The sequence below is a fragment of the Hippichthys cyanospilos genome, chromosome 18 (genome assembly GCF_059441005.1).
Source record: "Hippichthys cyanospilos isolate Australia breed blue-spotted pipefish chromosome 18, RoL_Hcya_1.0, whole genome shotgun sequence".
NCBI classification, from domain to species: domain Eukaryota; kingdom Metazoa; phylum Chordata; class Actinopteri; order Syngnathiformes; family Syngnathidae; genus Hippichthys; species Hippichthys cyanospilos.
In genome coordinates this window covers 16186059-16203060 of record NC_142386.1, presented here as the reverse complement: position 1 = coordinate 16203060, position 17002 = coordinate 16186059, and the positions used below count along the sequence as shown (strand labels likewise).

The 17002-nt window shown below is 39.1% G+C and overlaps 1 protein-coding gene across 1 annotated transcript in view; it reads left to right on the top strand.

Moving 5' to 3' along the window:
- The window catches only part of ephb4a (eph receptor B4a), an 81599-nt gene that overhangs the window by 58817 nt on the left and 5780 nt on the right, over positions 1-17002 (top strand). Inside the window, exons 8-16 of the mRNA XM_088441619.1 lie at positions 2374-2539; positions 5237-5336; positions 8198-8262; positions 8399-8512; positions 9904-10151; positions 10233-10448; positions 11252-11401; positions 15217-15410; positions 16383-16541. Coding sequence (XP_088297745.1) covers positions 2374-2539; positions 5237-5336; positions 8198-8262; positions 8399-8512; positions 9904-10151; positions 10233-10448; positions 11252-11401; positions 15217-15410; positions 16383-16541 — 1412 coding nt within the window. The remainder of the gene's footprint in view (positions 1-2373; positions 2540-5236; positions 5337-8197; positions 8263-8398; positions 8513-9903; positions 10152-10232; positions 10449-11251; positions 11402-15216; positions 15411-16382; positions 16542-17002) is intronic.

Here is a 17002-nt window from a genome sequence, read left to right as displayed (position 1 = left end):
ATAGGTGTGAAAAATCATCAACAATGACCCAAATTCATGTTTTTATAATCGAGGGATTATTCCCTCACAACAGTGTATGTACTGTACTATTGCTGCGTTGAATCAAAATAAGATTTTTACAAACATTATCAATAGTGTAAGGCAGTTAAGATGTTGACGACCTATAGTTGTGTTTAATTTTTTGTTTTAGTTTTCCGAGCCAAGTTTGGTCATTGAATGCAACTTTTGTATCCAGTTAGCGGTTGTCATCGCGAGACGATTTATTGTTCTATGGTTGTTTTTTAGTACTCACGGCTCACTGCGCGGATACTGCTAAGCGCTGTCTGTGCCGGAGCTAGAGGCCAAGAACAACGTAGAGTGTAACTTAAAGAACATTCACTCGTGATTGTAACCTGTATGCGTATTGGAGGCAAGTAAAGTGCACAAAGGAGGAACTTTTGTCGTGTGACTCTGTCCACCCACACTTCGCCATCACACGTGGAAGGTAACAGCAAGACAATATTTTAGCTTATTTTCTGGCAGAGCACAGCAGTAATCAAATAATAATAAACACGTTTATGATTATTTTTTGTTTCTCTTTTTTCAAAGGCAAAAAATTAAGACTCTTTTTATAATGGGATTCATCAAATAATTGAAAAAGAAATGGCCAGAATAATCGATTATTCAGATAATGATTAGTTACAGCCCTATAATATATAGTGTCTCTACTCAGAACACAATCGCGCCAAATGTAACTCAAATTGTAGGGAAAGGGGACTGCCCAACTTTTCGGTTCACTTTATACTCAAAACAGTTGGCTTTAATAAAAGAAAAGAAAAAAATTAATTGCATAAAAGGTCAGACCCAATATTTTGGTCAATTTGACACAACTTTTTGGGTTTTAACAACCCAAAAAGTTGTGTCAAAATGACCCAAATTCGAACCCAAAAAGTTGTGCCAAAATGATGGTCCTTTTTGTTGCTCATTGATTATTTGTTATCCAGCTGTTTTTTACGTGCACCTAATCCAAAAGTTGAGTAAATATTCAGTTTAAAATGGCTTAAATAATTAAACCGCAATGCACCCCACTTACTCTATTTGGTTGTTTTGTGGGATTCAAAAAGAGCCCAAAAATGGTGTTCTTTTGTAACAAAAAACATGTTTGGGGTATATGTTCAACCTAACCTCAAGGCTTAAATAAATATATTTTGGGATATTTATTGAATAGTTTTTATGTTATATAAATAACCCAAAAAGTGGGGTCAAAATAATATATCACAAAGCAACCAAATTGTAGATGTTTTGTCTTTTCTTTTTTTGCGGGTTATTGGTTTGACCCCTAAATCTTTGGGGGTAATTCACTGAATTCAATGTTGGGTCAAATGAATAACCCAAAGTGCCAGTTTGCCCCAACTGTCTTTACTGAACATAGGTTCAGTACTAGAGAAGTGGAGTCCTCATATTTACGTGTCATTGTTTCATAAAACCTGGAAAGTTGAAGTGATGAAGCCAGATTGGTTTGCATTAATATTGTCATCAGACTTACTGACTTTTTCTTTACGCTATAGCAGTTTGGTAGAATTTTGTGAAGTTGTCCTAGTGAGCACTTAAAAGACTTCAAGTAAGTAAGTAGTAAGTTAACAACTGTAATGAAAGTAGGTAGTTAAAATCATATTGGCTCATTTAAAATCATATTGGCTCATTTACATATATAAAACTAAGATATTAGAGTAAAATATTGTTCATATTGTTTATTGCAGTACATATGAATTTATTGCTAGTGTGTGTTAAGAGGTGGCACGGTGCATGAGTGGATAGAACGACTGCCTCATATGCAGAAATTGTGACTTTGCTTCTGCTTCCGGCCTTCATGTATGGAATTAGCATATTCTCCCCGTACCTACATGGGTTTTCTCCAGGTATGACGGTTATTTTTCATATTTCCCAAAACATGCATGGTAGCTATATTAGATACTTCCAATTGTGAGTGTGAGTGGTCATTTGTTTCCATGTGCCTTGCGTTTTACTGACCACCAGTTCAGGGTGCCCCCCGTCAATTGTCCGAAGATGGCTGGGATAGGCACCAGCACACCTAGCAGCTAAGAATTAAAAAATAAAATACATCGCCTATAAAACGGTAATTGTAAAATTGTAAACATTTCTTAAAACCTTTATGAATGTTGTTCATTGCCATAGCTTACTTTTTCCGTCATAAAATTCAAGTCTTGCTGAATTTTGTCAAAAGAACACATGCGTTGCAAGTGGTGTTCCAAGTACAAATATTTTATTGTGGCCGTCAACGCCCTTGTTTTGACGTAAGTGTCATCTCCCTGCTCAATGCAGTTTCACTCACACCTCCATCTGCGCCAAACTGTGTTTTTATTGGACGTCTAGGAGCGGCGCAGTGAGGATCCATGCCACTACGCAGAAAGTAACAGAAATCAGGCCGTGCTGACAGACCTGCGCAGAGCCACTCAGTATGAAGTGCAGGTCCGAGCACACACCATGGCCGGTTACGGCAGCTTCAGCCCTGCAGCAGTCTTCCATACTCTTCCTGATGGTAATACAAAAACAAATATCTAGAAGCCAGAGAGGCACTCGTGTGAACGTCGAAAAACGACCCTGTTCACCTCTTGCATGTGTCATTTAAAGTAGTGGTCCCCAACCACCAGGCAGTGGCCCGTTACCAGTTGAACCATGGTCCGGTACCGGTGGGGCACACCCGCAATAATATTTTGGAACTGGTTTGGTTTAACAATTTATTCATTTATGTTTTGTTTGGTTTGATCTGTGTTTGTTTTTTTTGCGCCGCTTCTGGCCGCTGTTGATGTTACATAGCGAGAAGGATGGTGTGGTTTTGAGAGCAGTGATGCACACTTTGTTTTGTCTTTCTGTGAAATCTGGCCAACAACTGTCTGTAAATTTAATTTCTTTGTAAGAATGTTGATGCATGATAATATGCCCAAAGTGAGTTTGTTTGTTGATCCAACAACTTGTGACTATGGATAACATGCTAGTTAATATTAGTTCTAATCTTCATCTTGTGATATAGTGCTGCCCTGTATGCGTTTAGCTCGCTAGCATTTTCCTTTGTTCCTGGTATTTTCCTTGAAATCAATAGCATTTGTATTTCAGTTTTATAATTGACTTAATGTAATTTGCACATATTTTTTGTAAATTTTTGAGCACCCTGCCAGTCCGTGTTCTTAAAAAGGCTGGGGACCGCTGATTTAAAGCCATGCATGATGAAAATGTCTTCTACATCTTGCAATGTTAAATAAAAAAAAAGTACAAAACATTCCAGCATCTGCACCAATATTTAGAGGTGCTTGCCCTAACCCTCCACAGTTTAGTTCGAATGTAATCTCTCTCACTAATAGCGCTGCCATTCTTACCATCAAAATGCAACATTGCTACTCTGCTGATGTCTTGCTTGTAGGGGTAGGTGTGATAATCAAGAGCAAAAACCTCACAGTGTCACGGTATCAGCTCTATTACAGTTCTATTTTTTTTTCTATTGAAGACGATCTATAATATGTTAAACAAAAATATTGATTATTTTGTTCATTAAAAATAGTTTACCATGTTGAATATAAATAATTACTAAACTCTTTAAGCACCATTGATGAGAATTATCATCTTTTAAAATAGTCATAAAAGTAATAAATAATACATTTCTCAAGTTGTTTTTTTATGGAGGGTAGCTGACACCCTTGACTAAGTGCTTATCTAATATTAAGCCAATTGAGCACTGTAGTGATAACTGTGATCATTGGATGGCAGTGCTGTCATACATACAGCACATATTTTACATACTTGTAATTCCAAGTAGTGAAAAATCAATCAATCATGTGATAGCACCCATGTTTACATAGTAGACATAGCACACAATATTCCTCAAAAGTTGAGTAAAAATGCTAAATATACTGGCACGCTAGAGGTTTCCTTTTCCAATAATTCTTAGCAGTGAAGGATTTAACATTCCTCTGGTTTTCTAATTGCTCTTTGCAAGTCACAGTCACTGGTAAGCTATTTTGAAGACAAATATCTACTGCTCCATGCATGCCAAGAAGTCAAAAAAAAATTGCCATCTAATCATTTTCAAAATGCCGGCATGTTGAGTCAACTCTGCAAGCACTAATGATAGCATATCACCCAACTGCACCGCGGTTCCATCAATGACCATTGTGAGACATGAGACTGAAAAAAATCCCCTAAAATAATGAAGTGATATATTTTCAAAAAAACATTTGCCTGTTAGAAATTGCGGGCAACATTACACACATAAGGCCTTTCATTACATTATATACACACTATTGTAAGTTAAAGGAATGTTTGCTGTGGAATCAGTTCCGTATTTGAAGTATTTTACTTGGCGTTGCAATACCATTTACTTACATTTTGTTGCATACCCTTGTTTTTGTCTCAAGTTGTTTTTGTTTTGACCTGACTGAACTTTTACTCTGTCTGGACAGTTTTGGAATGTCTTTTAAAGGCCATTGATGTTTTAACTCGGGCATAATTTTTTAACAAAATTTGTTCAACCATGGCAAAAATGCCTCATTTTATACATATTGTATAAGTGTTTCCTTTTATGCTCTATAAGCGCTATAGAAGTATATAAATTCATATAAAGATATATTGTCCCATGTTGAGATTGGTGATGGTGATTGGCCCCAAAAGTCCTATTCGTGTAAGTCAAGTTACGTTAATACTTGCACGACTCTTTGACTGACCACTCCTAACACTCACCAAGGATTTTATTGAACTTCAGAAAATAAAGCTCGGATGAAATTGCATTAAGAGTTTTTTTCTTAACCACATTGTATAATTGCATTTTTTATTAATTACCCTTTAATGGGGATTAAACAAATGCAGGAATTTATCTTGGTGACAAGGCAAGGCCATCCTTCACATTGAAGAGCCGTTCAAAAAACTCGCTTGCAATTTAGGAGCAGCGCACTAAATACAGCTAAATACTAGATGTGATGAAACCATGACCTCCTCCAAGAAGGTTAAAAAGGACTTTGTTTTTTGCCCTTAATTTAGCAATGCTCTAAATGCGTAATGCCTGCGTAATGGCTTTAAATTAAATTAATGTTTTCCTCACCTTTGCACTGACAATCGTTTAATGCATTCTTGGTCTTTTCCTGCTACTCTTCATTTCCTGCTCTTCTGATTTTTTTTTTTTTCCATTGATGTGAATCTCCTCCCTTGAGTGCTTTAATTCTCTGCTCTGTTCTCTGCTCTCTGCCAGGAATGGACTCTTCCTCCCAGTTCTTGGTCCCGGGCATCCTTATCGCTATCGGGATGCTGCTGCTCGTCACTTTCATCTTTGTGGCTGCTTACTGCATTCGGTGAGAAGAAAGGGGGGAGGAGACATGTGCAGCAAGAATAACAGGAAATGGAAAAATGCCGTTGGACTATCAAGCGCCACTTTGTTCTCTTGTTTAACGTCAATTCTTTGATGTCTTGGGCTTGTTTTGCTTGCACAGCTAACAATCATCCTGTTCATTAGGACACTAATCTGTGTACGAGATGTCATCTCCATCAGAGAAAGTGTGTGTGCGCATGTGTGTGTTTATATACGTTGATGTGGGTGAGAGAGGTTGCAATGCACTGTAGAGGTAGCAGGAAAAAGAGAGACAGGATGCAGGCATCCCAACCCTATTTCCACAGGACAGGAGAACAATAGCCATGACCTTGTGACACACACACACACACACACACTCACACATGACCACACGCATACACACACACGGTGGTTGTAGAGGCCCAGATCGGCTTCTAAGGGTGGTTGGTGCATTAATGCTATTTTAGACTTAGAAGGTGGGCGGGGGACTAGAAATGGAGGACGGCAATGGCATGGCTGATACAGTTTTACGGTAACATAATTACTATTGTTGCAAACGCAGATTATTTTTGTTATTAGGGGTGGAAATAAACACGTGATCCTCACCAAATATTTTTAAAGAGATTATTGCTTAACTGGTCAACTAGTGTGAGAAACAAAACAAAAAAACATTGGCATTGAACAGCAACTACAGTTGTGCTCATAGGTTTACATACATTAGGGGAGTTAATTTTTTTCTCTCAAATTTTTTTTATGTCATCTACACCCTGTGAACAATTTTTTTCAGCCAATTAACTAACCTAACCAGTACAAATATATATTTTTGGACACACACACACACAAAAAAGACAAAACAGAGTTCTGTGTCAGAGTTATTCAACTTTGGAACAGCATTTGTAATGGTATCTTTAGGCATATTTCATTCAGTAACATCAAAATATAGTTAGAGTAACATCTCCTGATTTATTTATGCCTCCCATGCTGAAAAATTGCATCACCAATGACTATGCACATTCCTATAAAACTTAACAAAATAAAGGCATATACCGAATAAGTTTAGCACAATTTAGCAATAAGTTGTCATGTTTCATTTAATTTGCTCTTCATTTGAAAAGAAAAATGTACTGTTCCTGTTCCAGTGTTATCACACAAAAACATGCCAATCTTTGAAAAACTAACCAGAAATATTTTAAAAGCAATGAATGTTTTTTTTTTTTTTTTTTTTTTTAAGAATGCATCTTGCTGGGAGACTAATTTAAAAGTGCATAACCCTACCCAAAATATATATATTCTTGTAATGCAATTAGAATAATAAAGCATTTAATGAGTCGTTCACTTCCAAACAAATGTCTACAATGTAAAACATTCAACACATAGTATTCTTGGTTGGGAAAAAAAAAGTTTTTAAAACACAGTGCTGTGCCATTCCTGTCTAATTTATTAAACTTTTGATTTTCATTTTTGGGGAAAAAAATAATAATGATGACGAAAAAGAAATTATTAACTTCATTGTAATTGTGGGAGCGGCATGGCTAGTGGTAGAGTGGTAGAGTTTCCCAGCTGAGAGGCTGTGGGTTCGATACCCTGACTATCAAGACCATTTCGAAGTGTCCTTGAGCAAGACACTGAACCCCCAATTGCTCCTGATGCTGCGTCATCAGGTAAATGACTAGTTAGTGTAAAGCGTTTTGACTACCCAAGGTAGAAAAGTGCTATATAAGTGAAAGGCCAATTGACATCTGTAATTAAAAATTTGTAATTACCAACATAAAATGTAATCCTTTGAAAAATTGGCTTTTCTTTTATAGAAAACATTAACTTAATTTTAAATAAAGTTTTCAAATTTGAAATTGATTTTTGCTGATTTTTAGGATGCTGAAATTGAATGACAGGTCGGCTCAGTGGAGCAGTGATTAGCACGCCCACTTCGTAGTTCAGGGACCAGAGTATGAATCGACCTTGCTCATGCCTTCCTGTGTGGAGTTTGCATGTTATCCCCAAACCAGTATGGGTTCACTCCGGGCACTCTGGCTGCCTTTCACACTCCAGAAACATGCGTGGCAGGTGTATTGGCCAAACTAAATTTTCCTTGTGTGTGATGGGGGGGGTAACACCTAAGGACAATTTACAGTGTCCAATACACCTGCCATGCATGTTTTTGGAATGAGGAAGAAGCCGGTATGCCCGGAGAGAATCCACGCAGGCACAGGGAGAACATGCAAACTCCACACTGGAAGGCCGGGAACTGGACCAGGAACTTTACCCAGGACTGATGAACTGTGAGGAAGACGTGCTAACCAGTCTGCCACCGTGCCGCCCCAAATTATTTTATATTTCCTAAAATATTTACATAATTCACATATTATTGAGTGGTTTTGCCATTGTTTTCTCATTGTTATGAATAGCCGTGGAACCAAAGCAGATTTAGGACCCAAGCCAACCACACGAGGAAGTGGTTAATGATAGTTTAATAACTGAGAGTGCACGCCAGGCGTGGAAACAAAAACAGTCCCAAAAGGTAAAGTAGCAAATCAAAATCACAAAGCACAGGACCAAGGTGTCTCAAGTAAGAACAGGGGATATGGCGAGGGTACTTGGAGCGTGGTGAAACAATAACCCGGGAACAAGCTCTCTTGCTCTATATAGCCTTCGTGATGGACTATGAAGGCAGTCATAAAGGCATCCCCTAAGACGAGGGAGCTATGAACTCAACTGTGACGTCAGCCTAAACACGACATTCATCTTCTCCATCTGATCATTTGCATAAACTTGCCTGGTATTTCGCCAATAGAGCTTGACATTCTTTGTCAGAAAATGAAAAAGCGAATTCTAATCTAATCTCATTTTGTCACTGTCTACCTGCAGCAGACACAGCCGCATAAAGGATCCAGAAATGAGCGACAAAAACAGCCAATACTTAGTTGGCCAAGGTAACGCCACTGACTACAATGTCCTAACATCATGAAAAATTTGCCTTTAATCTTGACGCCACTTGTCACTGCTCATACTTCTCAAACCATTGTTTTCTCTTCCTTTCCCACGACTTTGTTTGCTTTACTCTTGTAGGGGTCAAGGTTTATATCGACCCCTTCACCTACGAGGACCCGAATGAGGCAGTACGTGAATTTGCCAAGGAAATCGATGTTTCCTTTGTAAAGATTGAGGAGGTTATTGGAGCCGGTAAGCCGCCAGCTCTGTGTACAATATAGCATATAGAAAAAATAACTTTTGTTTTACTGAAAATCTTTTTAGATGCATTATCTTCTTTTGAAATGTTGCAATGGTGTCAAACTCAATTTAGCTCAGGGGTCACATGGAGAAATATCTATTTTCAAGTGGTCCGGACGAGTAAAACCATGGTATACAACTTAAAAACAATTAGTGCCTCCTATATGTAGATTTTTGTTATGCGCGGCGGCCTGGACCCAATTCCCAGCAAAAAGCAGCAATCATATGTAAACATATTGTTGTAAAATAAATATACAATAAAATATCGCAAAATACCATTTTTTTCTTAAAGGGCATGAAATTCATGGAAATTTTCGGACCTTTTTTTCCATTTGTTAATAAAATTCATATTTGGTATAGAACAAATAAGATTAACTAAAATTATTAATTGAAAAAAATAAATGAATAAACACAATGAAACACAAATAGCTGGAGAAAGGAAAATGTCCCACTAAAAGTGTGGTGGAACAAATTCTTTACAAGGAATACAGTGAAGTGCATAGAAAATGAAACAATAAAATGGTGCTCTAGTGTCTCATTTTGGACACTGGGTTGGACCCGCGTAATGATGTTTAAAACTCACAAAGAAAAAGTCAAAATACCACTTCAAATAAATATGGAAGTGCTGTGTGGTAATTGCTGAGCATTAAATAATGTCCATTTAAGAAGAAATACAAGATTGGTTGTTTATAATGTGACACGAACCATAGTTAAATCTCTGCTAACGGCCCAGATGGTGACCCCCGACCATTGTGAATCTTTTCCGGGTGATCAAAGGACATTACCTGTGCTGAGCAGTAGCACGACAAATCTAGATGCTAATGTTAACATGAATGCTAGTGTCCCGCTTTGTTTCACTGAAGTGAGCAGTAATATTTTGCACAAGCGGGGCAAGTGGTCACTTCCGCTTGTAAGTTGCAGTGCTTATCTAGGCAAGAATTTTTGTCTATTGATTATGGACATCAAACTAATAGGTTCAGTCCTATTCAGTTTTTTCAATGCTCCACAAAATCATCTTGCAGGCCGGCCTAAAGCTCCCTGCAGGCCGGTACCCAGTTTATAGGACGCACGTTTCACACCGCTCATTTAGAGTGATTTTTTTTAATTTGCTAATGCATTCAATGACATTTAAAACCTATTTCAGTTATTCGTCTTTATCAGGTTGAATTCAATATTGCAGCACAAAGCTATTAACTGATAAACATGTTAGCCATATTAACAGCCTCCTATTCAAAGCAAAGGGCAGCATTAGCTGCAAGGAAGCTTTACATTTACTCATCCTCCTAATGATGTAAGCGCCTGTGTAAGTGTCCTAATGTGTTTTTGTGTCTGTGTGGTGACAGGAGAGTTTGGGGAGGTGTGCCGAGGGCGGCTGAGGGTCCCCGGGAAAAAGGAAAACTACGTAGCCATAAAGACACTAAAAGGCGGCTATACCGAGAAGCAGCGACGCGACTTCCTGTCCGAGGCGTCCATCATGGGGCAGTTCCAGCACCCCAACATCATACACCTGGAGGGCATCATCACAGCCAGCTGTCCAGTCATGATCCTCACTGAGTTTATGGAAAACGGTGCCCTAGATTCTTTCCTAAGGGTTAGTTTGGTGACTAATGCACAGTGCAGCATCAAGTCACACATTCTCCAACTCAAAACTCTTGGTCTGTCCTTCATGTAGCTAAATGACAGCCAGTTCACGCCCATCCAGCTTGTGGGGATGCTACGCGGCATCGCCTCAGGCATGAGATACCTTGCCGAGATGAGCTACGTCCACAGAGACCTGGCAGCCCGCAACATCCTCATCAACAGTAACCTTGTGTGCAAGGTGTCCGATTTTGGCTTGTCACGTTTCCTGCAGGAGAATTCCTCTGATCCGACCTACACCAGCTCCCTGGTACACTTACTTATTTAATGTCTGCTCAAATGTGTATGTAGCAAGTATATAGCATTCAGTGTTCCACAACCTTCATTAACTCTTGAGGCAACTTAAATTGAAATCACCATTGATCTAGATTGTTAACTGTAAATGCTTAAAATCCTCCGACTTCTTTATATCTTTTCTCTTTATCTTCACTCTTCCTCATGGGTTCCTCTCATTCGCACGCATATACACCGTCTTGTTGCGGCTATTCTTCATTGCTCTCTTTTCTAGGGCCAACCTTCACCTCTACCTGGTCCCTACTGTTTCTATAGATCACAATGTTGTCTGCAAATATATACTGTATTTCTGCATGTATAGTACTCAGCCATGCTTAAGGCGCACTCTTAATTTTAGGATCAATCCAGGAATTTTCTATGTTGCCGTGTATTGTACACACCAACAGTTTACTTTTTTCAAGGACCAACACAAAATACATATTTCCTTTCAAAAAGTTTTGAACTGGAAAATTAGAAATGATTACTTTTAAAGCATTTTAGAAAGTCAATAATTCATAACATTATCTTTTAAAGCTTTTTTTTTTTTTTAGCTTTTACAGTTTAGAAAAAAAATCTCACCAACTCTCATTTGATTGAACACATACTAAATGCCTGATATTTTATATGAAGAAGAGAATAATGTACATGAAGATTTATATGAATTTTAGTGATAAGCCTCCACATGAAGTCTGTGTGTGTGTGTGTGCGTGTGTGTGTGTGTGTGTGTGTGTGTGTGTGTGTGTGCGTGCGTGTGTGTGTTTTGTTTTCTCATTTGTGCAGGGAGGTAAGATCCCAATCCGCTGGACAGCGCCGGAGGCAATCGCTTTCAGAAAGTTCACATCAGCCTCAGATGTGTGGAGTTATGGTATTGTCATGTGGGAAGTCATGTCCTTCGGAGAAAGGCCCTACTGGGACATGAGTAACCAAGATGTAAGTTTATGACAAAATCCAAGTCCGCATATTCTCCTATAAGTTGGAGCCCAGCCACTTACAGTGTTGGTCACATCATTACACGGTTCAATCACAATAACACACAAATTGAGATCAAAACCTTACGGTTTATTTTAGTCTACATCTGACATCGGTATAATTATTACTATTATTACACAACTAGGGATGAAATGAGTCCTCAAGTAATTAAGGTTCCTTGGATACAAAAAAAAAGGCTTGCAAACGCCACCCCAGGAAAGCTGGAGCCAGAATAGAATACACAACCTCTGCACAGTGAGGCGGGTGTGTTCGTGCCAAATCTAGATTGCCATGATAGACTCTACACACTTGTTGACAGCCTGACACACTGAGTCCAATGCACTGTTTTAGCTTGCAAATTCTCCTCTTAGACCAAACCTCCAACACCAACACCAACCTCCCACAAATGGGATTGTTTTGTACAAAATAACCTCACAATTTGTATTGTATCTTTTGTTAATTGAACTTTTGGTTTAATTCAATTAACCGGCAATATCCCGACCCAACTGCCACCGAGTTTGGGTAATTTTAACTCAACCATTTGTAGAGTTATGTTCGTTTTAAATGTCTAAGCCTACGAATCGGGAAATACAGTGAACCCTCATTTATCGAGGTTGATAGGTTCCGGAACCAGATGTGAAAATCCGCGAAGTAGCGCCCCCACTTTTCACATAAAAAAAAAAAAACATATATATATATATATATATATATATATATATATATATATATATATATATATATATATATATATATATATATATATATATATATATATATCAATCAATCAAATTTTATTTGTATAGCCCTAAATCACCAAAGTCTCAAAGGGCTTCACAGATGAAAAGAGGTCATGTGGAGACCTCTTTCGGAAAAAGAAGTCGTGCAGAGACATCTTTTCAGTGTAAGGTACACAACAGCATCCCCTGTCAAAGAACCCAGAAGGGTAAGGAAAAACTAAAAAACCCCAATTAGGGGAAAATCAGAAACCTCCAGAAGGGACCACAGGTGGGAGGAGCCCCCTTCCAGGCCCACCGGTTGAAGTGGATGCTGCATGTACCAAATACAGACATACACATAAACAATATAAATTACAGAAAACATATTGTGCTATATAGTGCAGTGATGTCTTGACAGCAGGCAAAGCCATTGGGCAGGAACCATCCCACATTCCAACCAAGTGGACCGCAGACGGCCGATCTCCTAACCCGCGATGGTCGATCAGCACAGGACCAAATGGAGGCGGTCTAGTCAACCCTCACCATCTAGCTAGCCCCCTCTCCCAGCCGGCAGAGGGGTGCAGGAAAAAAGAAAAAAGAAGAAAGCTGCAGACAGGCTCAATTAACTAAATGCTTTGAATATAAATGTGTTTTTAGTCGGGATTTAAAGATTTCTACTGAGGTGGCTGCGCGAACTTCCATAGGTAGGGCATTCCATAGTACTGGCACGCGAATGGAAAATGCCCTTCATCCCGCGGACTTCTTTAGGCCCGTGGGGTCAATAGCAAACCGGCATTTTGTGATGTACAATATATATATATATATATATATATATATATATATATATATATATATATATATATATATATATATATATATATATATACACACACACACACACACAAATATATGTGGTCAATGCTCGTAAGTCGAAAAGTTCGTAAGGGGGAGTTCGTAAACCGGGGGCCCACTATATATATATATATATATATATATATATATATATATATATATATATACGAACTTACGAACTTAATTCGTTCAGCGGCTACGCTCGTAACTTGAACTGCTCTGGTAGTGTATCTTATGGTGGGAATAGTGTCATTTGATAAATATATATATACAGTGGGCCCCCGTGTTACGAACTTAATCCGTTCACCGGCTACGCTTGTAACTTGAACTGCTCGTATGACGGGCAATCCAAACCTATGTTAATTAGTGAATGCGTGCAACGCGCGCAAAAACCTTAGGTAAAAGCATCATGACGTTATACACATATTAAAAATGAGGAACATAATCTACTGTACAGTTAAATTAAATAACATATACGATGGAAAAATGACATTTACCTTTGGGGCGACGTGACTTGAGCTGGGTGGAGGCGGAGGGGAGCAGAAACCAACCGCAGAATTTATTTATTTATAATATATATAATAACTAATATTACTTAGTTTGTTGAGAATTTGTTCTCAGGGCCGGTTATCTGCACCGGACTCAAGACTCCGGTGAAAGAGTACGATAGTCATCACTTTGAACTTTACATTTATTTTGGCTCATGTATCATGTAGTATCGGTTGAATAATAAATCAACAACAATCTTAAAGTCAGTAAACTAACATATAAACAATCTAAGAATTTACTGTATTTTTAGCCGACATTAGCGGGTGAGCAACAACTAACAACAACTACTAACTATAAAGTGCAACCTCTACACAAACGAACACATAAACAGAATAAACACTCATTCGCTTACTAAACATAGGCAGTAGCGTGCGTTATCAACATTAATGATAATAAACTATAAATATGAGCTTACGTAGTCATTCACTACGTCACGGTAACGAGCCAAATGACCCACAGAGCACGTAAAACAGGAAACGGAAATGCAACGCGACCTGACAAATTAAAAGCATGCATTTCAAAATAAGATAAAAAAAAACGTCACGAACTCTAACACTTGAAGAATTCTTAACATAGTTATTAACTAGAAGTCTTCTTGCTATACATATTAATTAAGACAAATATTACTGCAGTACACATATTATAATTAAACCTTATACAGTGTAAAGTAAGTGAGCGGTTCCCCCTTTCCTTTAAAGTCTCACACAGCTGTAGTCATATTAGCAGCGGCCCCAACGTTGAATTAAAGTGTAATCTGTACATGATCAAAGATTATTACAATGGAGAGTTTACATTTGAAATTTTATTATCCATTTTATTATCAAAGAAATCTAGGTAAGACATTTCCAACGGTCTGGCAAACGTCTGCCCTATAATGTGTGTGTGGGCCTTTTGCTTTAGGTCCACTTCATGACTGACACGAATGTCCCTGTGGGACGGGAGTTGGGGCGGGAGGAGATTAAAACTCCTCAGGGACGTACTCCGTATCTCATGAAATGCACCCCGGCACACATCAATACACAGGCAAGAGCCACAGACAGTGGTCTTACCTAGATTTCTTTTATAATAAAATTGTATTTCAAGTGTAAACTCTCCATTGTAATCAACTTTGATCATGTACAGATTAGACTTAAATTCCGGGCTGCTTCTAATATGACCACAGCTACGCGAGACTTCAAATGAAAGGGGTTCACTATGTTGTTCTTCCGACAGTCGACAATCCAGATTGCTAAAGCAGATCGTTTTATTCCGAGCCGTAACAACTGGCTTTGCGGAATTGCCAAAGGCGGTGGCACCCGTCTTCCTAATGCTCGCCTCGTCCTTCTTAATGTAGCCAGCGGTGGATTTGTTCCCTCCCGAATGGCGGGCCATGGCCGTAGCTACGCTTCACTGAAGCAATATATTTCTCTTATACATACGTAATGAAAAAAAAATCCGCAATTGTGAATTCGCATAATGAAAAAAAATCTGCTATGTGGCGAATCCGAGTAATGGAAAAAAAATCGCAAAGTGGCGTATCCACGATAGTGGAACCGCAAAGTAGCGAGTGTTCACTCTAGTCAAACCTCAGATAATAGGGCTGTTTTGCAGAAATCCTCTTTTTTTGTCTGTGTCTTCCAAAGCATTCTTATCGTGATTGAATTTTTCCCTTGCATCCAGGTAATCAACGCCATAGAGCAAGACTATCGTCTGCCCCCGCCGTCTGACTGCCCCACCCATCTACACCAGCTGATGCTGGACTGCTGGCAGAAGGATCGCTCCGCGCGGCCTCGCTTCACTGAACTGGTCAGCGCCTTGGACAAATTGATCCGGAACCCCGCCTCACTGAAAATAGTCACCCAAGAAGGAGCAGGGTGAGTGGAGGCACACTTGACTGACAAGTCACTTTTAGGTGCGATGGCAGGGACGACCCCACGTAGTGATGCCACCTCTAAGACCGAAGCATTTACCGCTCAAGGACACGTCAACATGGCCATGATGGTAGATGGGTCAAACCCACAGCCTCTCGGCTGGGACACTACCACTCTACCAACTAGCCATGCCGCCCCAACAGTACATGTCTTATCTTGCATGCTGTTCTTTTTTTCAGAATAAATGCTGTTAAAAAAAAAAAGTAGTTAAGTCTTTGAAAGCTAGTTTATATTGCTTTTTCTTTATGTCAGTGTTAAAAAGGATACAGTTGTAGGTATAATTATACAATTTTATAGATAATAACCTTATTTATGGTTGACGCAACAAGTGGGGAGGGTGCAAAATGTTATCTCTTTCTTAGGGGGTCTTTGCAAAACATAATTGAGAAGCACTGCATTACTTTGACTTAGTCCCTCATTGTAAATTGCTATGTTCATAAGTATTATTATATTCAAGAAATGTGTCACATTTGCAGGAGTTTATTTGATTGATGAATCCAAATGCACAATGATATGTGATGACAGTAGATGCCACCCAAGGGTAGTGAATGACTCTTTGGGTAGTGAACGACTTTATGACACAATGGTTCAAAAATGCGTCCTTTGTCGCCAAATCCTTCATGCGACATGTATCCCCCTCCTGCTGTATATCTTACATGGCATCCTCAAGTCCTGCTGTGACCTGTCAGCAGCTCGCTGGCCATGGTTTTCCCCTGTCCACATTCTTGCTGTGCCTCTACTCGCTTACAGTGAAGGACAGTCCACCTCTGACAAATCCCATTGTCCGTCCCTGTCAATCACGTTGCCTCATATTCTGTCTCTGCATGTGGACAAGAATGCGACTGCAGGCAGTACAAGTATGTAAGCTTCTCCGTATTATTTTGGTGACCTTTGTTTCCCTTCCTTCTCCCGCAGGCCTTCCTATCCACTGCTTGGCCAGCGCTCACCGACAACCTTCTCGTCCTCTGCCTCAGTGGGGGAATGGTTGAGGGTCATCAAGATGGAACGCTACGAAGACAGTTTCCTGCAAGCCAGACTCACTACCGTGGAGCAACTGGGCCAGATAACAACACAGTCAGTCTTTACTTACAGTACATGTCTAGTACATCTCACATGGATTTTTTTTTTTTTTAATTCTTACTGCTTTCTGCTAATCACGTGTTTTTTTTGTTTTGTTTTTTTTAATCTTACTATACATTTTTTTTATAAAAAGATACTAACAAAAATGCCATGTCCAGTAAGGTGTTTAAAAGCTTACTTTTTGTTAGTACAGTGGGCCCCCGTGTTACGAACTTAATCCGTTCAGCGGCTACGCTCGTAACTTGAACTGCTCGTATGGCGGGCAATCCAAACCTATGTTAATTAGTGAATGCGTGCAACGCGTGCAAAAACCTTAGGTAAAAACATCACGACTTTATACACATATTAAAAATGAGTAACATAATCTACTGTGCAGTTAAATTAAAAAACATAAATGTACAAAGGAAAAATGACATTTACCTTTGGGGTGACGTGACTTGAGCTGGGTGGAGGCA